This window comes from Hakea prostrata, chromosome 1, assembly GCF_041222555.1.
Source record: "Hakea prostrata isolate BN-2017 chromosome 1, UWA_Hpros_2, whole genome shotgun sequence".
NCBI classification, from domain to species: domain Eukaryota; kingdom Viridiplantae; phylum Streptophyta; class Magnoliopsida; order Proteales; family Proteaceae; genus Hakea; species Hakea prostrata.
Genome location: NC_142600.1, coordinates 41,346,718 through 41,372,193, shown reverse-complemented (window position 1 = coordinate 41,372,193; position 25,476 = coordinate 41,346,718). Strand labels below are relative to the sequence as shown.

The 25,476-nt window shown below is 37.9% G+C and overlaps 1 protein-coding gene across 1 annotated transcript; it reads right to left on the bottom strand.

Moving 5' to 3' along the window:
• Nucleotides 1-5,405: 5,405 nt before the first annotated feature.
• Nucleotides 5,406-23,984, bottom strand: LOC149028969 (ADP-ribosylation factor GTPase-activating protein AGD5-like). Its single transcript, XM_089139754.1, has 11 exons — nt 23,756-23,984; nt 22,037-22,095; nt 21,535-21,625; nt 9,456-9,510; nt 9,271-9,361; nt 8,929-9,160; nt 7,439-7,658; nt 7,065-7,243; nt 6,478-6,738; nt 6,319-6,377; nt 5,406-6,186 (listed from the first exon to the last, which is right to left on the bottom strand). Exons 1-11 carry the CDS (start codon nt 23,804-23,806, stop codon nt 6,015-6,017), a joined length of 1,470 nt encoding a protein of 489 aa, XP_088995880.1. The 5' UTR covers nt 23,807-23,984; the 3' UTR covers nt 5,406-6,014.
• Nucleotides 23,985-25,476: the final 1,492 nt, after the last annotated feature.

Genomic DNA, 25,476 nt, shown 5'->3' with positions numbered 1-25,476 from the left:
ACATTGCTTTGATCTTCTAAATAATATTGATAACTTGATTTAGTCTTGTTCTTAATTATATTATTGTGAATGTGGGAGGTTGATTTCCTCGATATTGATCTTCGGGGCTATGGATCACACACTCGGGTATGTCAGATAGGGTATCGGCTGGGTGGATGTGACATTATAAGTGGGTGATTCCACTTAGTAGACAGGTAGCATTCACATGTTAATATAAACTCTATCTTAATTATTCACTGATGCAATCGATGGAAAGTGCATGATATATTGCTTTGTGAATAGAACAAAAATGCATGGGATTGAATGACAACTTAAGAACTTGATTGAAGTGTTTGAACTATTGACAATATGCTCAAACTACTAAATTACGAATTTGAAATGAAGCTTATGCTTGTTAAACTTATAATTATCATGTTCTCTTATTTAAATGATTGGATTGTATTAATTGTGTATAGTCTTATTCAGATAATGCTAAGTGATGATTGAAATGCAAGAGGTACATTGAAATGGATAGGGTATAGTAATGCAATACTAAAAGTGAATATAAAGAAAGAAGTAAAATGTTAATGGCTTCTATAAGTCCTGGTACTTAATGTACCCAAATGAGAGGGCATGAAGCAAGACTGGAAAGTGGAAAGAAAAGGGAGGAAAGAATAAGAATAAAGAAAGAAATAGAATGTTAATGGTTTCTTAAGTCCTGGTACTTAGGTACCCAAATGGGAGGGCAAGAAGCAAGACTAAAACAAGGAAAGATAGACTAGACCGATGATGGCCTCCTGTGGAAAACACCTGGCCTTGTGCCAAAAGACTGAAAAGAGAATCTCTTAATGAGAACCTCTAAGATTGAGATTGAAACTGATGACACTTGTGTGGTTTAGACTAAAGGTGTCCTCTCCATAGGTAGCACTTAGGCCTAATTTAATAAAGGAAAAAAAAAAAAAAGAAAATTGGAATGCATAATGCTATATGATTTTATATGATAATGGATGCATGATGAATTGTCTGACTTGCTTATATGGTTGTTTATATTTCTTATTAGGTCGCACAGCTCACTATTTCAAATGTTGACAGGTCCTTAAATACATGATAAGGCAAGGGTGTTGCCTCCCAACTACACCTTTAAAGTAGAAGATGGAAAACATGTTTCTTTTTGTTGCAACTGATGTTTGCTTAATTGGACTGTGGATGTTTATATTTCCTCTAAGACTGTATGTACTTAACTTGGTACTGTTGAAAATTTGAATGAAAACATAATAAAGCTTTGGACTGTATACATATATTTATGAGTCAAACTGTCAAGCAGGTTATCTGTTTTCGTTCTTGGAAGTGTTTAGTTTAGCTTCTTTTTTTTTTTTTTTTTTTTTTTTTTTTTGTGTGTGTGGCTATAAACAGGTTGATACTGAGAGCAACTATCACGTGCCTTGGTTGGATGTTTGTAATGTGAGCCCCACCAAACCTGTAAAAACTAGGGTCGTGACACTCTCACTCCCAAGCGGGACCATTTTTTGTTCACACTAAGACATCAGGAGAATATTGTACATGTTCTCTTATGTGTGGATGACATTGTCATCATTGGCTCTCGTAAGACTTCGATTCAATATTTCCGAGACATGCTTCACCAAGGTTTTGACATGAAAGACCCTGATACACTCAAGTATTTTTTGGGAATTGAGGTTACCCATTCTACCAAGTGACTTTATCTTTGTCAACGAAAATATGTCTTAGACATCTTATCTAATTGTGGGTTTACAATCTCGCATCCTACTAATACACAAATGAAGCAAAATCTTCGATTGATAACTTTAGTGGGTGACATTCTCGTTGACCGTAGCACTTATAAACACTTGGTTGGGTGATTAATCTATCTAATTGTTACTCAACCTGACATTGTGTATGCTGTGAACATTCTCATTCAATTTATGCACCAGCCACGTCAACCTCATTTAGATTTGCTCATTGACTTCTACGTTATCTTAAGGCTATCAGTCAAGGCTTATTCTTTTCTTCTGATTTGATACTTCAACCTCAAGTATATTGTGATTCAGATTGGGTCACCTGTCTAATGATGTGTCGATTCACAACTGGCTATTGTATCTTCCTTGGGTCTAGCCTTGTCTCATGGAAGACAAAAAAAACAACATATCATATCTCATTCTTCAGCTGAGGTTGAATATCGGGCAATGGCCGTAGTCATATGTGAACTCACTTGGTTATCTTATCTAATATGTGACATTGGATTACTTGTTTAATCTAATTCCTTTACATTGTGACCACATTGCTACAAACCTTGTCTTCCATGAGCATACAAAGCACATCAAGATCGACAGTCATGTTGTACGAGAAAATTGTCATAAATCAACAAATCTCTGTTATATTTACTAAATCACTTGAGAATGAACACTTTGACCAACTTATAACTAAGTTGGTGCATCCAAAATCTCCATGCTCTAACTTGAGGGGGAGTCTTAGTATCACAACTCATGTTACTAAACTACCGCATTTGCTCCCTCCAATCTACTAACTAACTGATTAGTCAACAGTAATCTACCTTATTTTCTCCCTAGCAAATTGATTGATAGTTAAAAAATTATTTATGTTAGTTAGCTAATTGATTGATTTTACATCTTTCTAATTGATTGAAAATAGATTTTTTGTACATTTTATTTTAGGTATACATTTGTTATATATGTTGTACATATATTCCTCTTAAGATATTACAATAAAATATGTCAATTTACAACCCAATATGCAAGTTTAATTACTTATTGATAGGAAACAACACAAAACCACCAATCTTAATCCTTTTAATGGTCACTTATTTGCCATTCATCACAAATCACCTATGATAGATAAATATACATCTCTCTTATCTATTTCACCAAAAAAAGACATCTCTCTTATCTCAAGAACACCTAAACCGGCCAACAACCAAATTTCATCTCTTTGCTGCCTTTCTACCAAGTGGCTTATTAGGGAGGCGTTTGGTAGCTTGCAGTTGTTAGCTACTCGCCACTAGTAGAGAAACAGATAGAGACTCTCCGAATCCAAGCATGCATGTATCCATGATTTAGAAAGAAAAACTGAAATTGAATGAAAGAGAGAGGATTCCACTCTTATCCACAAACAAGCCAGCTGAGGAAGGGACAACTCTAAGGAAGGATCAACGCAGGGGATAGTCAAGTCAAAACCGTATATTTCCATTCTTTAATTCACACCGACCAACGCAGAGATTATTACCACGTGTTTCTCTAAAACACGTGCCGTTCAGGTTTACGTTGGATGGTCTCTCTCGCCTGTTGAGAAGTGGCATTGAGAATATCAACAGGTAGTTAAGTACGAAGTAATCTGTTTGGAAGGCTGGCGCCAGGTCAATGGGAACGGGTAGTCACAAGTTAGTTATTCAAAATCTCTAACTACTTTTCTTCTTTTTTTTCCGTACAAAGGCCTCTTTATATATAGGGATAGGGATATTACATATGTCGCAGGTAAGAGTTGAACCCATGACTTCTCCACTGAGAAGCAGGTTCCTAACCATCCTACTACTCCTCCATTGGCAACTATCTTTCTTCTTCTCTACGTTTTTTGTGACCACTGTCTCCAAAATTCGGCGTAGGGAATAATAAGATCGCATTACCGATCAGGATTTAAGGATGATCAAAGTAGGGACAAGGGCGGCGTTGCGATCGCATATTGGATGGGGCCGTGTGGGACCCATTAGGGATTTCACATCTAAATTTTATGTAGACGTGTAATAAAAAATAGTAAATAAATTATTAAGAGAATTACATGAAAAATATAAGAAAATTATTAAAAATATATTGAACATCGCAATACTAAATTCGTGAATAGTAATTACTAAATTGTAGGAATAAATTAATGAAAAAAACTTTCATGTATTTACTAACAAATACGTTTACACCCACTCGAAATTTTTTTATTACGTTTACACCACTTATGTGTTGAATTATATACCAACTGCAAAATGAGATTTGTAATAAAATCAATTCCAGAAGGTGTAACGTAATTGTTTGGAAACACAAGGGGTGTAAATATAATCCGCTCTTAAAAGAATATTTTAAGTAGGGTTTTTTTTTTGGGTAAAAGTATTTTAGGTAGTTAAGAAGATTGAAATTTCCATTGGGAGGGATGAAATTTTTAGGGAGAACGTTTACCCATTTTCTTTTATTTTTCCCAAATCGAAAGTCTAGGATTCATAAATTAGTTTCTAATTGGGTTTCAATTGTTAGGGTGCGGGGAGTAATGATATTTCACACATAAAAATAGAAAAAACAAGGGAAAATAAATTGATTTAATAGAAAATTTAGAAAAATCGAGGGGGGCATGCCCCCAGCCCTTGAAGAGCTCCGGCCTTAAGTACTGATATTCCACATAAAAAAACAATGACTTTTCTATCCATTATTTTTATGGTTAAATTATTTTTCTAATAAAATACTAATATTTCACACATGAAAAGAAGGCACAAAGAAGAGTTTTTAAAAATTGGTAAGGAGAGGAAGGAATTTCAAAAAATGAGGGGCCAAGTGCTAATATTTCATAAAAAGAGAGATGGGCAAGAAGGAAACTTTTAAAAAACTGGAAAAGAAGGGAGAATTTAAAAATTAAGAGAGGTATATAGAGTAAGACTAAAGAAGTCTTGGATTCAAACTTTCATTCCTTATCTGAGGAGTCTATGGTTCTCCCATCATTATCTTGTTTCGATGATGGCAAAAAAGAAAAAACCCACAGTTACTTAGATTTCTATCTTCATCATTATGTAGTGATACTTGCATGGTTAGGGCAATTGGTATTATTTTGTATTAAGAAGAAGGAGGTGAGCAAAAGCTTAACTTTTTTGCTTCCAAAATCATTTAACCATTATGATTAACAATTAACATCATCTTCTTTTCATGCTTTTTTCTCTAGACCATATTTGGGCTGGCAGAAGTCTAGGGTTGAAAGCCAAAAAATTGGTCGGATCCTCTTTCCATCCATTGTCTCCAACATCCTATCCTCACCGGAGTTTCCCAAACCCAACATCAGCTGGTTTCTTAGCATTCTTGCAATCACAACCTATTTTATATGGATCAGCATAAAGCAAGCAAATGGTTAGGAGTTGTCTCCCAATCTAATTATCGTTTTAAATGAAATTCAGAAAAAACAGAATCTCTCATTCCCCTACCTAATCCAACCTCCCTTCATCAGAGAGCTGCACTTTCTTTCAACAGGATAAGGTTCCACCCTCTATTTTCACTGATCTAGATACCTCCAACTCACTTAATATTAATTTGACCCTATAAGCAGGACCACCACCCAATAACATGTTGCCGCCAAAACCCCGTATTTCTTTCAGAGAATCTCCTAATTATTCCAGATCAACTAGAATGATACTCTTTTAACAGGGAAGAGTTCAGTTCAGATGTAGGATGCTTGTCCAAAAGTTTTCGCAACTCGTTCATATATGATGCAATCATCAAAGATTTGATCTTTTCGAACTTGTTTATAACTCACTAGATGCTCAGGAAACAAAGAGGTGTACGAATGAGATATTTAACACCACCACCAGGCCATAGTGTAGACTATTTTGCTCGATGCTGTAAAAAAAAAACCATTTCCCTAGAAAACATTGTACAAATCATGTTTCCTTACTTTTAATATACGTCCAGTTTCGTCAAACGAAAACATAAACAAAAAAATGCAAATGCAAAAACTGGCTAGTGCATATAACCTCCATCCCATCCTAATAGCACTTGCAATCATAATTTCACAGGAAACAATGATCCCAACAATCTTAAACCCATTTTTATTGCTCCAAATACACAACTGATACAAATGAGGCCACCTTTAAAAAATAAGGGGAAAAGGGACAATATATTAAAAAGTAAAAACTGAATCTGCCTCTACAAGGAGCATATGATCCCGATACAGCAGAATCCCCCAAAACCAAGGGGATAATTTCCGGTATATTTAGTAATCTAGGGCGACGAGACAAAATAAATCTGTTTCCCCTGATAGTCTTATTGCCTCTGCTTTGGGAACATTCCTTGCATTAACGATGAGAAATCATAATCCTTTCCTGTTTGTGTAAGAGAAACAGAAGAGACTGAAGAAGCAGAGGAAGATGGCCTATTGACTTCAGTAGTAGCTACTACTCCATTGACTGCTCCTGCTGATCCCATGTTATACATGCTGCAATAGGGGACAAGATTAGGAAATGCACATCAGAAACAATTTACTTTCCAAAACAACCATAATTTATGATACTTCAAAGCTAGACCAGATAAGGCCTAATGATATAGCAGCCATAGCAGGATAGCTTACTTGGAAGATGTGAACGGAGCCGAGTTCACTGCTGTGTTTGGTGGGGTCATGTTTCCCACCTAATAATGAGCAAAAAAGAAAACCAAGTCATGGATGTGAAGTTTGACATGTTCAAAAGCAAATATGTTCAACATTTCAAATAGCTTTTAGTAGCTTTACCTGCACATATTTCTGGAACTGATTTGGCCCAATTCCGGGCACTGTCATTCCTGGTACTTGATAACTTACATTTGGCCAGTTTTGATTAGGCAAGCTGGCTCCAAGTGCACCGATGCCATTAGAGCTAGGTTGCTGAGAATTGCCAGGAAATATTGAGGCCCCACCACCAGACTTGGCAGCTGCAGCCATAAGAAGGGACTGATGCTGAGCCAGCATCGCAAGTTGCTGTTGATGGACAGAAAATGGCGAAACCATGTCGGACTGCATGATAGTTAGAAGTAGAAGTTATGACAGTATCTCTTTGTTCCTATAAAAAAATTAGGCTGAAGTACTCTTCATTATCCTTAGTATCTTTATCCGTCTAATTACAAACAAGAAGTGAAATCAGACTTTTATTTGGATCAGGTCAAAAACCAAATCAGATGCATCTTTCAGGACAATGAAAATAACACTGATTTAAAAATGACCAAAGACCAACTTCAAGAACTAGGTTTCTCTCCAATGTTTCTAGGTGACTATCAAGATTGTTCCGTCCATAGGAGCTTAAAAAATAGTTGCTAGAGTTTCAACAATGTTTCAGCATATACCTTTTCAAAGAGGCTCAAAATGTCATTCTTGACATCCTTTTGTGGCTTCTCTGAAACTGGAGTGGATGTAACCAAAGGTGTATCTTTAAACAGATCCTCAATTCCAGATGTAGATGAGGTCTTATTTTCAACAGGCTTAGTAGAACTAACAGCTTCTGTTGAAGATGATGCTTCTGCAGCTGCAAATTTTAATGTCTCAGAAAGTTGGAAGAAGTGGATATCATTACCACTATAACACTGACTCTAGACGTGAAAATTTGGTCTTTGGAGGAAGCTTTTGTGTAAGAAGAGGGGGAGAAAGAAGAAAGCAGAGAAAAAAAGAAAGAGGGGGGGGGGGTGAACAAGAAGTTGTTAGATTGTAGCAACACGCATACATTGGAAGCTGTCCCATCCATTATCATTGACAGGAGATTTGTCACTGCCATTTTCTGTTGGGTTATTCACTGAGAGCATGTCAAAAAGATCAGTGGCAAAATCAACTTTTGGGGTTGAGACAACTGCTGTAGCATTAGCTGCTTGTGTTGTTGATTCAGACTTTGACAGTACTGGTTCTTCCTTTGGCACAGCATGCTGCAATCTTGGGTCAGGATACACCTGTTCACAATCTCACATGAATCAGGATGGATCTTATTCTTGCAATGTCAAAGGAATCCATTTTGGATTTATAAGAACAAGTAAATAGATCAGAATAAAACAAAGTTGATCCAAACAGAAATTCCATCACCCAATAATGTCATGGGGTAAAACCAGATCTTCCACCATGTATGAGGTGAATCCAGGCAACTAAGGTAGAGCCTTAATAAGTATGAACCTAGTCACAAAGGCGTCTTTGTGAAACTACAATCCCCCTAGATTCTAACTAACCCCATCATATGGTACAGGAATGAATTTATGTCCTCAAAGACGTAAGGCCCAGCCACATCGATCTAATAATAAAAATTTAATTCATCCAAAAAAAACTATAAATTCCAGGCTGAAACTTGTTGAGGTCAAATTATAGTCTATAGACCAATTTGAGTATGTACTGATTGCAGACATCATCTATTAAAAGTGGCTGCGTCAGACGATTTGACTACTAAAACTCTGTATAACACAGCGCTATGAATCTGAGCTGGGATTTAACTGTAAAAGGATAACAAAATATCCAGGTTCTAGATGGTTTCCAACATTTTACAAGTTGAAAAAAAAGAACTTAATAGATTTTGACACTTTCCAACATTTTGCAATATTTTAATTGTTATCATAATTATTGCCAAATTAATAGTTTGGATATCAATTCAAAAGTCATTAAAAGCCATCATTCGGAGGAGTTTCAAATCAAATCTTATTTTTTGTCAAGAACTCTTCTGGACACCCCACCCCCCCCCCCCCCCCCCCCCCTCTGGGGAAGGGTGTTTCCTAGCCCACCTGGCAAGCCTGTAAGGAGTTAGTGATGACACATACCAACTGGGAAAATCAGGACAGTGAAACTGTTTGATTTGGGACCTGATAAGTTACATACAATGTTTATTTCATAGAATAATTACTAAAGGGTAAGTGGCACTAAAGACATCTTACAGGTATTGAGTTAACCATGAACCAGTGTGCCACAACTTACTTGACTACTTTACTAGGGACTAAGTATAATAACTATGGTACCCACCCAAAAATACAGTGCTTTAGAACTTAATAATACTTACATTTGAAGTCAACATCAATAAATATAAATATAATAGTCCATAAGACGGGTGCGTATCTGCTAGCCATTTTCCTTCCCCTGAACGAATTGACGCATTTAAAAAAATAACGGAGAAGCAAATTCTGTTTTATTATGTTATTTAATAAATGAGAGAGAAAGAACCATAAACATAGACACGAGGTCTACCTGATCAGAAGCTTTAGGAGGTGCAGGAATGCTATTCTTTATAGAGGAGATATTGCTTTTTGTGGCTGGTGGAGTAATCTTCTTCTTCTCGTATGAATGTTCTACAGTATCAGAGTATCCATCACCACTTCCGACTCCAGGTGTCTGCCTATGTACAGTAGTTCTCTCTACCTGCACCCTGGAAGGTGATTTCTGCTTCCGATCCCTTGGAACCCATCTTTTCTCTTCATACCTGAATTTTCATCACCACATAGAAGATAAGTACCTTCTACGTGTAAACAAGCCGAAGATTTTGTTATTAAAGAGTTAGAAAACTAGACAGTGCTCTTACTAAAAACATACTTTGCACGAATGAAGTTCTCTATCCCAACTCTGTCGTACTTTGGGGGTAACTCTGCTTCCCAATAGTTATTTGCCTTTTCATTTCCCATTGCTGAAGAAAAGCGATGTTAAATTATCATGCTGTTCTCTATTCTAATAAAGGGTACATATAAATAATTTGTGAATAAGAATAATATGTATCTCACATTGAATGTAAGCAACCTGCTCCGGAAGCCATGTATCCAGTGTTGCAGACCGAACCTGCAGCACAAACGCAGTAAGAATCTGATGAGGATACTGATCATTAACCTGACAATAAGGTTAACCTCTAAATTAAGAAAAAATAACAGTAGCTCACAGCACTAACAGAAAATAATATTCCACATTGATGCAGATCTAAAGACCTACACCCGCAAGAAGGCCAATAAAAAGTAGTCCAAGCAATACTACAAATAGCAGTACTACTAGAAGTAGCATATTAGTACCCATACATATTTTTTTCTTCTGTTGTCTTTTAATTTCAGTTGAACCATGGTCCAACATTTGGCTCAACTGGTCTATTTCATGTTCACTAAGTTGTCATGTGACTCTTTAGCTTGTACTTCAGGGTAGTGACGATAGTCACACCCGTGGCTCCACACTCAGCAGGAGGTGGTGTTTTTTTAATTAGGGTTCCCCCCCCCCTAACTAATAGCACTTTTGTGTTCTCTACTCAGTTGATAGAAACACACTAGTTTAATGCAATTCCTACTTACCAAGATACTGCCGTTTTCCTCCTCTCCGAATTTCAATATAGTATTTCAAGCCTAGATAACAGTTTCTTGGTGGTTCAAGTCCAGGTGCGCAGGAGGGTGAGATCCTTTGTGTTTTAGAGTCCAAGGTGGTTTACAGAGTTAGGAACCATTTGTTTGTGAGAGATAAAGGGTGGGAAAGATAGACATGTGGCACCCACTGGTAGTGGAGTGGGGGAATAGGAAAAGAAAGTAAAGGGTTTGTGAAAAAATAAAAATGTGGGTCCCATGATAAATAAAATAATGTTTATTTTTCACTCCCCTTCCTTTCCCACTAAGTCCCACCTAAAAGTGAAGGAAAAGAGATGGGGTGGGAAAAGTGCTTTGCCACATAAGCAAAAAGAATCCTTAAATCATGGAGGATTGTCTCCCCACTATTTCACCCCATCTAAACAAACAAACTTAGACATTGGAATTTTGTGGAAAGTTTACTCTTTCCCACCCCACTTCAAACTCTTCAAACTCTTCAAACTATGGACTCATCCATCTTCCCCAAAGCTACTAATCAAAAAGAGACATTGAAGAATATCTCCATTGGAGACATCCGAACAATTAAGTTTTTCTGAACCCAATCCCAAACCCTAATCCCTCCCCTATTTGATTAAACCCCCCCCCCCTCTTCTCACCTCCAGCCCCTTTCATACCATTGAAAACCCTTCAAACCCACATTTGGATCCTCCCACCCTACTGTCTCTCCTACAGCTCCCCTCTATAAAACCCTAATAATAAATAAATAAATAAATAAATAAAACCAACTCTCCAGTCCAGGAAACCTTGCAGTTACAAAACCAAATGGAGTTAGAAGAGACAAACCTAAAATCCTCCTACAGTGGGTTACCTACAAGCGTCCTTCACTGCCTTGTTTCATCATCCTAACTCAACTCAGTACCAACTTTCCATTTAAAACCCTAAAAGTTGCAAGTTGTAATTTTTGACATTTTAGTCATCAAAATTCATCCAAATTAGAAGATGTCACCTCCTCCGCTGTCCCCACGCTCGATCTCACTTCAACACCACAAAACCTAGCAATGTAACCCTATATCGGAAGAGAACAGCTGGAGGCCAATTAACCAAGATCTCTCCAGAATCAGCCAATTTAAGTAAGGCCAAAACTGAGTGTGTAGCCCACTTGAGGATTAGGGTTAGGGTTGATGTAGGGATTATGCCAAGTTATTGACGTTGAGGAAAATTTATGCTAAAAATTATAACAAATCAGGTGGTTGAATCTGGAATTATGGAAGTTTCCTTTTGAAATAGGACTGAAGGGTAAAATATAATTTCAGGCAATTGACTGGGTGGGATGGGTCTCAAATTTGAATAGTCTCTCTTCAGCTTAGAGGAAGATTGGATCAAAGCTTTAACAGATATTAATGGTAAGATTTGGCTGGGCATAATTCTCATAGAAAACATCTTGTGTATGTTCTTCTATAAAGGTATTTTTCAGGGCAGCAGTTTACTTGAATAGGAAAATTAGGGTTTATATTGGTTATACGGAGAAGCAAGATAGGCCGAATGTAGCTTTACGACATGGAAGCATAGATTGAATTCAAATGAATTCAAATGGTGGATTTAGGCTGTAGGTCGATCCCTATTAATGGGGTTTCCTGAAATGAAAATAGAAATTTGGGGGGGGGGGGAACAAAAGTGGGTTGAGAAATAAGATCTCCTTAATGAAGGCAGCAAGCTTACCAAGCACCAATCTGGCACTGGAAGACCTACGGTAATAACTGATTCCACAGTCAGAGGGAGAAACTGGAGTCCGAAACACCTAACAACAAAACTTACTCCTGGACTTCCAGCCACCAGGGAAACGGGGCTTCAAACACCAGCGTCTTCTCCACCCAAGAAGATAGTCATAACAACTTTGCTCAAGCAAATTAACATAAACTGAGCTTGTTCTGTTCATCCCATCAAGTGGGGTATTTATAGGGGGCTAATCAGTCTTCAGAAAAAAATTCATAATACTAGGACTTAATTCAGAACTAAAACTGAATAAGAATCAGAGTTAAGACCTATTTGATCTTCACTTAAAGTGGACCAGAAAATTCATATTAAATCATTTGACTTTAAAACGGTCACATGACCTCTGAAACAGTTTTTAGCAATTAAACTTAAATTTGTATACCACCTTGGTACACATATTTGAGGCACATGGGGAATTGGAAGGCATTACCAAGTAAACCCATGGAACAAAGAGCCCTATATGACCTGCTCTCTGTTATTTTTAAGAAGCCTAAATAGCTGAATCTGCATCAACTAGTTCTTGAATGACCCTTATTTATACTGAAATCAAAGTTTCAACAACCATTCTTTAGACTATCAGAATCTGCCATGAGTTTGATGGGAGCTCAATCTCATTCCCCTCACACCAGAATCAGATTAAACCCTAACTAAGCAGTCTAGACCCTAAATTCCCCCCCCCCCCTTTAAAAACTATGAAAAAACACTAAGGGATCATTTTTTTATGGAAGAGTGGGGTGAGTTAATATGAATGTTTTCTATAAGAACCAACAGAGAAGATTGTTTGATTGCCTTGGGATAGAAAAGTTCCAGATAACTTCTACGGCAGTCAACAACTTCTTCGGCTGATGTGGCATGCATAGTTGTCAAGGCGTCGCTTAATTGTCCGGGCGGTCCTTGCCCAGTCAAAGCGACTGTCGCTTTTTTCAAAGTCAATAAAGTGGTTGCTTTGTCGCTTAAAGCATCCGAGTGCACTTTGGACCCTTTAGTTGCCCAGCCACCACTTTATTGGCGCTTAAAAAAAATTCCCTGTTTTCTTCTTTGAGATTCTGAAATAATACTTCTATGGTAAGCATCCGAGTGAGCACTTTGGACCCTTTAGTTGCCCAGCAACAGCTTTATTGGCGCTTAAAAAAAATTCCTTGTTTTCTTCTTGAGATTCTGAAATAATACTTCAATGGTAAACCCAATATCACATCCCTGTGATTTTGAAATAACATTTCTTCTCTAAGTTTCAGATTTTATTTTATTTTTTTTAATTTAATTTATCCTGATTATCAACTGGAAGTCAATGCATAATGCCTAAGTTAATTATTTAGCAAGTGTCCGAGTTACTTTGTGTCTCCCAGGAGGGTTGTTTAGTTGTTTTGATAATTTGGTTGTCAAACTTTGAAGTTTTATTTGTGACTTTGATGTTGTTATATTGAAGTTAATGACTATGTTACATTTTCAATCTTATATACCATGAATGAAGTTTTCATTAAGTTTGCAAAATGTTTCATACTTAAATGCTAGGAATTTTATGTAACTTTTGATCTTTCGATCAAATATCAAAAAATTAACACTAGAATGTTTTGACCACTTAGTCATTACTTTATTGGCACTTTGTTGCTTTAGTGCCTTGGAAGCCCTCCATCGCTTTGTCTCTTTAACAACCCTGGTGGCATGTTACTTTTCCCAACCCAGCCCTTGTCAAAATCCCATCAATTTTTTTATGAAGATCTGCAAGGAAAAGAGGAAAAATCTCTGAAAATGCAGTTGCCCTTGAAGCCATGATCAGCAAAACCCTCTTCAAATTCAGAACAAATGTGGCCCAATGTATGCTTAGAGAGATCCCTTTTACCAACAGGAATGTCCTCAATAGGCTGAAACAAGCACATAAGCGGAAGACCTGCATTGCTGCAGTTACCACTGACTGGTTGTTGCAGGGTTGAAGACGACAAAAATTAGTGTTGTTGACCTGCTTAGCAATCCTCCAAAACCGGCATAGAACAATACATCAATAGAAGAATGAAGTTCAGATTAGGAGAGTTACCTGTTACCTTCAATTTCAGTAGCTCTCCCCTAATATCCAGCAGCAGAAACCTCCGTTCTTCCTTTTTTCTTCTATCCCAGAGCAAAGGCTCCATCTGTTTACTCACCCAATGCTTGCCTCTCTTCATCCTCCCTCTCCTTATACAAAGCCTCCCAAAGCCTAACTAACTTCCATGTAGGCCATATTCTTACTACGAAACCCCAAAAATTAACTTCCGCATAGGCCATATTGCTATTGTTATTCATATCCACATAGGCCTAGGTGATTCAGCCCTTTTCATGTTCATGGGCTGTTAGGGGATGATCCCCTGTGACCCCTTGGCTTGTTTTGTGTGTACACCTTCGCATTAGGGGCTTATCAATGACAAATAAGAAAGGACCAGAGAGCCCATCTAGTTCAGAGACTGAAGATGAATCATTCCAATTTTTGTAAACTGATGTCAACCACTGGCATTTTTGGACCTGTAATATATCTCTCCCTTCCTCTCCTTTTCTTTTTTGTCAACCCAGGACACATGGGATCCACCCACTTTCCCTTTTCTCCTCTTTTATGCTGCAAACAAATGGTCTCTGAAGCAACCTTTTTCGAATCTGATTCATCCATATCCTTTCACTTTGTTCTCAACCCTATTGAGGCTACATCACCCATTCCATCTTTCTACATCAAGCAAGACTTGAAATTGGCACAAATTTTGGACTTGGCAAGTGAAGGAAATTAATGCAGAATGCAGATCCACCACCAAAATTGGCTAATTTTCGGGGTTGGGTTGTATAGGTTATAGGGTTTTGGTACCTTGGTTCTAAATGTAATGGGTCTTCTTTATAGGTCTAGGATAGGGGTACAAGGGCTCCACTAAATTAGGTTTAATTGCTGAGTTTAACTTCGATTCAGAGGTTGAACCAGGTTAATTCTGGTTCAATTCAAGTGACTTATTTTATGGTTGTTGTAAAGGTCATGTGATACTTTTAAGTCCTCCACACACACATAAAGGAGGTAGAATCATGTTTTATATTAATTTTAATTTCCCTTTTACAGTAAGATCTTTGTAACAAATTAACTCCCCTATTTAATACCCTATCATGGGCAATGAAGATCAGACTTGGTGAATCGATTCTGCTTATTGAAATCGCTAGCTGCTGCCTTCCTTGAGAAACTGAGATCTAGTATTCGAATTCTCGATCAAGGCACCTAAGTTGTTCAAGTTCAAGTTGCTGGAGCTCCTGCTGTGACTGGATTCAGTCAATTATTTGAAGATTCTTATTTCCCCAAGGGGTTGTTCAAGGATTGACTATGAGAATTGGTGCCATTAAAGTGTATATCAGGAAGGAGAATCACCCTCATCCCCATTCTTTCTCCATATATTTCAGCTTCTCTTGAGTTTTCAAGAACACGCAAACAACCCTTCTGATGTAACCCAGGGTCTGGGTTAGATTTCCAGGATCTTCTTAGACAGGAACCAACACTAATTGGGGCTTGAACAGTAGCAGAAATTTAGGGTTTCAGAATCTAGGACCTTTCAACAGTGCAGGAACTTCTGATTTCTGTTCTGCTTCCTATTTACTGTCAAAACCGAGAACCAAATGGGGTGGAAGGGTACAGGTCTGAAACAACAAGGGAATGGATTACTAGGGCTTGTGTGGGTGAGGGGATGGTGCTACTGTTATGCGCAGAAGCTGGAGAGAGGCGGGGTAGGAGTCCGATAGCATAGGGGAGGCGGGAAAGGGGTGGAGACACTTCTGTACTTACTTGCAAACTGTAACAGCTTTCTGGGCTGTGCTTGAATACTTGAAGGAGAAGAAGAAGAAAGCTAAAATTGTAGAAAACTTTCTCAACCCAGCCGCAGGTCACCCATCTTGGGATCCCACCACTTCTCAAGTCCATTCTACAAATCATAACTTTATTCATCAAATCAATCTGAAAATTACAACCATCGACTAGGCTATTTATAGCCTTCAAAACCCAAACTAACTCAACCAAGGATTCTCTAACTAATAGGGATCCAACTACCTCATAACTTGGACTTTAAGTTAACAAATACTTACTAAATAAGGACTCAATTACTAATTTCAAAATAAAACTAACTCTAAGAGATAAAGTGCCTTAAGATAGGGACCCTTATCCCAGCCAACCAACAATCTTATCAAAACACCTAACCAACTAACTAAAAGACTGCATCTAAAATTCTTAAATAACTCACGATTGACTGACCCAAAAAATAAATAAGTAAATAAAAGTAAATCCCTGACCCTGGGATCATAGGGATTAAAATGAGACCCATATTTAGCCCTAAAAGAGAACCAAAAATGACCAAAATACCCCTTGGGATAGTTCGGCCAGCTTTAGGCAGCTTCTTAGGTCCGGATTTTTGGGCCCAATTTTGGGGTGTCCAACTCATGTTGCATGAGTTCTCCCCTTCTTGAAAAAATTCATCTCCTGATGAATGTGCTTATCATGTGCTTTAGGGTCAACCCTCTAGAGGGCTTGCACATGTGAACTCGTCCTCTCATCTTGCAGTGCGGAGGAGAAGTAGATGTGTGGCTGCTTGCACCTTTCCTTGACAGAACCTTGGTGAAATTGGACTGGCAACAATGTAATCCTCAATCCTAGAGGCCTGAGTGTTAGGAGCCGTGGGAAGAAGGATGGAGTCGATAACCATGCCTTTGGTGTCTTCGTGTGTCTCATGACCTTTATCATTTCTGTAGCTAATGCCCTTAGAAGGTTTATAGTATCTTCTCCCATAAAGAATTTGAGACCCAAAAGAGGGCCAGTTCGCATGGGATTGGTGCTGGTACGGTCCAGACATTTGTGGGCAGCAGTACTCTACCCTTAATGCTAAGGGCATAGGGAACCACTGGCATATTGGGTACTTCATCAATGGGATCTTCCACTCCTATAGTAGTCTTGTCAATCTCTTCTAGCACCTTTGACAAAGGAAGCTTCTGGATTGGTGGAGAGGGTACACCATCTTGTTGTGGAGCCTTATCATTGGATGTAGTGGTGTCTTGGTTGTTCTCTTGGCTAGATCCTTCAAATTGGGAATCCTCTTGAGTTGCTTTGAGGGTCTGCTTCTTCCTGATCTCTATTGGTAGGTCCAAGGGTTAGAGTGCAATTCTGTTTGGGCGTTAACTTACACTTGTTTTCTCTCCCTATGATATTTACATCATTATCATATAACCAGGGTCTCCCTAGAATAATGTCAGACAATCCCATGGATACTATATCACACCATATCTCCTCTGAGTAAGAATGGAGACTGATGGGAACTAGGCACCTATAAGTGACTTCTAATTCTTCACTGTTTATAAGGGAGACCCTATGGGGTTGGGGTGCCTCTCAATTTAAAAATCAACCCTCTTTACAAATTCTTCAGACACCACATTGAAGCTGCTCCCACCATCAACAGTTACCAAAGCTTTGTGCTCACCTAATTGAACTTTTAGAGTAGAAGGGGAAATTCCTCTTCAGTCTTCTTCTTGCTCTGCTGAAAAGACCTTTAAGATGACATTGATGGAGGGGCTGCCATAGGAGTCTTCGAACTCAGTTTCTTCCTTGCAACAATACATTGAATCTCTCATGGTGCTGACTACTGCTGGTTCATATAGCTCTGATACCACTGATGTAACCAAGGGTCTGGGTTAGATTTCTAGGATCTTCTTAAATAGGAACCAGCACTAATTAGGGCTTGAATGGTAGCAGAAATCTAGGGTTTCAGAATCTTGGACCTTTCAACTAAGTGCAGGAACTTCTGATTTATGTTCTGGTTCCCTATTTACTGCCAAAACTGAGAACCAGATGGGGTGGAAGGGATTCCTACAGGTCTGAAACAGCAAGGTGAGGGGTTACTAGGGCTTGCCTGGGTGAGGGGATGGTGCTACTGTTATGCACAAAAGCTGGAGAGGGGGGGTAGGGGTGTGATGGCTTAGGAGAGGTGGGAAAGGGGTGGAGACATTTCCGTACTTGTAAACTGTAACAGCTTGTTGGACTGTGCTTGAATGCTTAAAGGAGAAGAAGAAAGCTAAAATTGCAGAAAACTATCTCATATCCAGCCACAAGTCGCCCATCTCAGGATCCCATTACTTCTCTCAAGTCCATTCTTCAAATCATAACTTTATTCATCAAATCAATCTAAAAATTACAACCATTGACTAGGCTATTTATAGCCTTCAAAACCCAAACTGACACTAAGGATTCCCTGACTAATAGGGATCCAACTACCTCATAACTTGGACTTTAAGTTAACAAATGCCTAGTAAATAAGGACTCAATTACTAATTTTAGAATAAAATTAACTCTTAAGAGATAAAGTCCCTTAAGATAAAGACCCTTATCCCAACCAACTAACAACCTTATCATAATCGCCCACCCAACTGACTTTATCTAAAACTCTAAAATAACTCACAATTGACTAACCCCCCCCCCCCCCCAAAAAAAAAAAAAAGTCAATCCCTAACCCTGGGATCGTAAGGTTTACAACAAGACCCATATTCAGCCCTAAAAGGGAGCTGAAAATGACCAAAATACCACCTGGGTAGTTCAGCCAGCTTTAGGTAGCTTCTTGGTCTGGATTTTTGGGCCCAATTTTGGGGGTCCAACCCAGGTTACAACCTTCTTCCCCAAACCTACAACTTTATTTTATTAGGGTTTATTGTCCAGTTTTCAACAACCATCCTCATCCTTCATTACAAGCTAATTTGAAGCCCATTCATCCATCAAAGACCCCCCTGCCCAAGACAGCTGTTCCCTCTTGAAATTGATCCAATCAAGAAACAAGATCTACACCCATTGAATCCCCAACTAACTCTAGGCATCATTTTCACAAAACCTATCGTAGTTGTGATTCAAGTCTCTATTAAATCCAACCAGCGGGAACTTGGAAAATAAAGACCGATTTTTATCCATACACCCTGAAACCCTGTGTGTTTCAAGAAAGCTATCTCCTAATATCAGATTAATTCCAAATTAAAAACACCGTATATTTAACTCATCTCTGACATTTCCCTAAATCCTTAATCAAAAAAGCCTTGGATGCTGATTTGAGATACCCTATTTTCTACACAACCTAACTGATTTTTTGAAAGGTCCTCATTTTCCCCAAGTTCAAGTTGGTTCTTCTAGGGATCTTAATTATTGGACGCAATATTATTTTAGGCTACATCAGAAATGTTAGATGCTTAAAATGTAGAAGAGTATAACAATTGTTTATTACATAAGAAAAAAATAGATCATAAAAGCAGAAATATCTTTTTGACTGCCTGTGAAGGAAGGTTTTCATTGATGGTCCAAGTGATATAAATCTGGCCAATTGACCATTATAGAAAATATCTTTGAATCACCCAAATCACCAACCATATATTGGAATTATCCCACTGTATTTCCAGCCACTAAAACCAATCCATCAAAAGATTGAAGTTTTTTTCAACCAAAAAAAAAAAGGGGAAGAAGATTAAGTTTCTTAGAAATTATCAAAAGCTTCATGCAGTCAGGTGGTGAGATGCCTATCGAATGAAGCCACATGACCAAATGTTGATATGGAAATGTCTACAAGATTTGATGACAACCATATAGAAAATACAACCACCATCCGAAACAGATGATATACAGAAGCTAAGCAAGCCAAACACTATATCTAAAATAGGGAGGACAAAAGACAATGATAATAGTACTAAAGCATGTATCAAGAGAAAAAAGCATGGATCAATAACTCAAACTCAAGGGGTAACTTGACCACCAAAAAACCAAGTTGATTCAAGATCTTGGCAAGTTACCATAATTTTATTTTTCAACTCTAATAATATCCATCTTGACGAGTGCATGATGGCTGTTTGGGACTGAAACTTGCCATTCAGACTATTGAATAAAGTGATGCCCTAAGATTTATGAGAAAACAAGTCCAAACAGAGTTTTATTTTGAGCCACAAGTTGTAACTTCCATGATGAAGCAAAAGGCTAAAATGCCCTATTCTACACATCAAATAATTGTACCAAGTAATCAACTTATACATTCATGTCCAAACAAGTCTATGATTCAAAATATAAATGTCCAAATTTCAAATTCAAAGTGGTTTACATATCCTATAAACCACATAAAGTGGAGTGTCCGACCAAGAATCAGGCAAAAAGATCGAAGAAATTTGGAAAATGAAGCTTCCAACAGCAAAAGCAAGCAAAATATGCAAAACTCGATTGGGTTTGGATCTTTTTACACTGATCTGCTTCAAAACCTAGTCAAACCAAGATCTCAATTCAACCAAGTTACTCTACTCTTCTAATTCAACCATAATCTCACCTCACCTTCCTGAAAGAGCGAGATGCCTTGCGAGATCTCGTGAGTTCTCAATCTATCCATAAAAGGAGAGAATCATATAATGTATTCCTTTCCTTGATAATGCCTGAAATATCTACTCATAACCGCACCACTAAATCTTGTTTCAAAAGGACATTGGAGCCAAACTGACATTTACCAAAACATTGTATTTTTTTCCTCTGACTTTTCTGGGCCATTTTGGGGTGTAAATAATGCAAATAGACTGCCTTGGACCAACCCAAACCCAATTTGGTTTCCAGACAAAGATGAAATGGTAATTTGAGTCATGGAGGTAGGTCTTTAGGAATTTACCTTATTTGGGAAAAGTTTTGTATACTTTAATTTCTTCATTAGAAGTTAGAATGATAAATATTTGGTATCAAATTCTTATAGTTTCCTTATTTGAATTAGTGTCCTAGTTAGAAAGTCAGTCGTATTTTAGTAGTCTTTTATTTTCCTTTCTATAAGAGAGATGTAACTCCTCAGTGTTAAAAGACAAAATGGAAATACAAATTGAGTTTATTTTTGTGAGAGTGCATAGCTGGTTTGAGCATGTACCCCCTCCCCCTCTTTTCTCATGCTTCTTCTCTTTTCCATGTAAACTTAGGCATTCCCCATCTCCCAAATGTGAAGTAACCAAAATTTTGACCCGAACAGTTAAATTGAAATTTCAAAACTTTGCAACTTTTTCATTTTAACATAGCATATCCTTTTGGCCTGGCAGAAATTAAAAAACTTTTTAACTAGGCTCATAATTACATTTTTGATGTGGATAAAGAGTTGCACTTCTGGTCAGTAATAAACATCTAAGCAGTATACAAAGCTTTGTGCTTAACCAACAGCTGTAGTTTATCTGTAATTCCTCACACACAACACACACAATTCCATCAGCTGCATCCCTCTCTCAGAGAGAGAGAATGAAAGGGGGAACCCATTTAGATGTCTGGAGGCACATAGTTGTTACCAGATCTGGATGAACCAACATAGATCGGGCCCTAGCCTCTTGCCAAACAGCCAGGACACCTGCCCAGGCATCCAAATGTCCAAGAAACCAGGGTGTGTGGATACTTAGGCCACAACTTGAGAACCGTGGAGGAGTGCACATGAAAACATATACACACATGAAACAAACCAAATGCGAAAATTTCCAGCCCCCACCTCCTTAAATGTTGAATCATTATTCTTACCAGCAACCAATTTGCAGCATCATTGCAACAGGAAATTCTAAAAATTTGACAAGCATTACTTGCAGACATTCCATTGAAAAAATTTGTTCTCTAAACAAGGTTTTTCACTAGAATTTACTGCATTTCCAAATAAAATATTTACATATGTAAACAGGAAAAAAAGAATTTAGAATAGAAATCAAATACTTCATATGCAAAATAGACAGTCGACAAAAGAAAAAATAACACCTTTGATATGTGTACCCCAAGACTTCGGTGGATTCCAGAACACTGCATGCATATAAAGATTCCAAGATTCACACTCGCCCATCTTGGCCCTCTATATATAAAAAAAGAATGATCATGATGAGCAAACAGAATAGGTAAAGCCATAAAAATAAGGAGATCTTAAATTTTGAAGTAATCAGAAAACTTTATATAATTCTGTGTAACAATACCATGTAATAATTACCATCCCATTGTCAATGTGATCCAAACAAAAAATTAAATATTAGGAAAGGGCTTTCTATTCTGCAAGTGGGTTAAGAGTTGAACACCAAAGCTATGGCTGTCTTAAAAAATGTACTATGGAGAGAGAAAATAAATAAAAATACATGTGTCAGGGAAAATGCACTTTGGCAGTGTGGGGAAGCTTTCCCCTTGGATACTATTCACCTCTCACCCCCAACCCTCCCCCAACGTCTAAAAAGGGGCAATTCATATGGTGTCCTCATTGCTTCCAAATACTTACTTGGCTTTACAGTCAGCACATTCCCTGTTCTCTGGCAACTTAAGAAGCCCCTCCAATATCTGCAAATAAAAACATAAGACTGAATAAAATATTTAACAAAACAAATTTGACAAGAAACAGAGAGAATCAGGACCAAAGACAACACCCCCCCCCCCCCCCCCAAAAAAAAAAAAAAAAGGAAGCACACATGCACATGCACGCACAAATACATGTAATCCAAGACATTACCCTGCTGCCCAACTGCAGTAACGTTATTTAAAGATGTTCTCATAGATAAAAAGACAAATTAACATCTTCATCCAATAACTTGCCCGACTGCAAAGTGATCATTTTAGATAATTGGGTTCAATCGTAAACAAGAAGGGAGCCTTAGATGATGATGTTGCCCAAAGGATTAAAGTAAGGTGGTTGTGACTGGAATCTTGTATAAATCGAAATATCTCTTTAAAGCTTAAAGGAAAATTTAATAGGACGGTTGCCACAACTTTCTTTTTTAGGGGGAGGAACAATTATAGCCACCAGACACAGGGAAAGGGAAAAGAAAAGTAAATATTACTTCATTTCCATCTTCCAAATCAACAATATAGATGAGTGAGTGAATTATGGATGTCATACCAGAGGTGAAATAATGAGATTCACTATAAAATAACAAGACATCAGGTCTATAAAACTTAGCTACTGGAATTGGCTCTGGTTGAACCATCTGTTTCTTTAAACAGTTTTTTAATGTTTATGACTCATTGTTGAGGTAATCTTGCATCTAAACACAATCATTCCCAGATTGATTAGTGGCAAGACACATGGGGATGTTAACAATATAAAACCAATAAGTCGGTGGACACAGATGTATAGCCTGAGGTCAAGGCCTTGAAACAGCCTCCCAGAAAAAATTGCTGGGGTAAGGCTGCATAGGGAAATTGCCCCCCTCCCCTCCCCCGGACTCTACTGGTGCAGAAGCCTTCAGCACCGGGTTCACCCTTTGAATAGATTGTCGGGCAACTTTGTAAATTGTAATATGTACAAAGAAACAAAATTGGCATAACAGGAAAAGGATCAATTTTATTTTCTTCAACACAAAATTCCCCCCAGGAGAAGCATACGTTCTAGGCTTGAGTCTCTTAACTGATGTACTACACAAATAAGCTGTTCTCCAATCAAGTTTTCATTTTGAATAATACGCATTCACAATTGCTAACGTGCTAATTAAACAGCGATCTATTTGAAATATTCACTACTACGCATATAAATGTAGAAGAATTTTCTTTTTCGTAAGCTAATGAAAAAAATGAATTAGAGCCTTCAGATTACGTGGAAACCATAGACTCACGATCAAGATGACCCAAGAGTCAAAATGTGTCGAAAATTCACGTCGCTGGAGAAAACAAAGTGGGGAACGGTAAACGAATTTCTGATGCTGGATCCAATCCCTCGATGCGTAAAAATGATTTCCCAAATGCCAAAAACTCCTCATGAGTGACTTTTAGATCCATGGCAGATCTAAATATTGATACATATATATATATATATATATATTTGATCGATAAACAACCAGGGAAGAAGAGAGAAGGGAGAGGGAAAATGGGAAAACTTAGGGTTTTAAAAACACAAATCAAACTGATACGAATTAGAGTGAAGGAATTCAAATCAAGGAGAATTAAGGTCAGAATCAAAAACCAAAAGAAGTAGAAAATTAAATTAAGTTGGGAGAGAGAGAAGAACCTTCTTGTGCTTAGCATTGAGTTCCTTGGTGACGTTGGCCTTCTCGTTCATGCTGGTGTTCGTCGATGCTACCTGGGTTGCCTAAAATTCGAACTTATTTCTGCACTGATCAACCTGAAGGAGAGAAACGCAGAGAGAGACAACCAACGAGTCTCCCACCCTTTCTCTCTCTACCTTCTCTCTATCTCCTCTCCAGAATTTTTTTTCTCTTATTTTTTCTTGTTTTTGGTTGAACCGTTAAAAGTTTTGAAGGTTTCTTTCCAAAATCTGACGAATGAGAAGTAGAGAGAGAAAAATCCCGACACCTGGAGATTCCCACTTAGGTCCGTTGTCTGTGATTTTATTTTTTTCCGTACCAAAAAGAAATTGGTTTTTTATTCTTTCAGATGTTTTATGATTATCTATGTATTTTTATTTTTTTTTGGGCGGGGTATAAATGCATTTTTCTTCCTTAAGATTAAGAGTGTAAACAGCTGGATTCGGATTGAATAGTGGTAATATCATATCTGCATCTAATCTATCAATTTTTAGAATTTAGATGATAATCAGATAATTATTTTTTTAAGTGGATTCTTCTAAATGGACATATCATATCCACATCTAATTTATCAATTTTTAGAATTTAGATGATAATCAGATAATTATTTTTTTAAGTAGATTCTTCTAAATGGACATGTATAAAAATTGAATATACGTTTTTGGGTAAATATCACTTACCACCCCTCTTAATTGAACAAATAGCACTTAGACCCCTCTTAGTTGGATAATGTCTTTTTTTTTTTGGTCAAAAGGTCAAACATTTCATTTATAATTGAAATAAAACACAGACACAAACACCGAACAAAAGGAAAATAACAAGAACTAAGGGATGGGCCAAGCCCGATAAACCCTCAGAATACTGGTTGTGACAACCACAAAGTCAGAAAAACATAATGGGTATCATCACTACCGCCTGCGGAGACACACCACAAAGGCGGACATCGACGCAGACATGACCACGCCACAAGGGCTTACATACCATATGCCTCAAAGGCAAAACTTGAGCACGCCACAAGGGCTGACAAAACATACGCCCCAAGGGCTTACATACCACACACCTCATAGGCAAAGATAGAACACGCCACAAGGGCGGACAAAACACACGCCCCAAAGGCTTACAAACCACACACCACAAAGGTGACAAACTAGCACGCCACAAACGCGAAAACAGAACACGCCACAAAGGCCCCAACTCAATTGTTGAGGCAAAAAGCACCCGTTTCCGAACTCCCATCTTGAAGCCGCTACCTAGTATACCACCAGCGATCCGAAACGAACAGAACATAGCAAAACAAACTCCAAAACGGCAGAAAACTCGTCCAAGAACTTGCATCTACCACCACTCTCTCTTTTTTTTTTTTTTTTTGAACAGAAAAAGTTGAAATCAGAGAAAGAAAAATGGCGAAATATAGATGTGGCAGAGATGGAGAGAAATGGGAAACGAAGAGAGGGAGAGAAGAAAGAAACGAAAAAATATAGAGGCAATGAGAGAGATCGACAACCAGAGAAACAGATCGAAGTTTTTTAAAAAACTTCAGAGCTGTGTTGCGAAAACAGAAGCAGAGAAGACAAAAGAAATAGAAGAATTCGAGAAATAAAGAAGATGAGAGGGTGAGGAGAGAAGTGGAGAAAACTATAAACGTTCACTTGGAGAGAGATGGAGATGGAGAAATCAGAACATG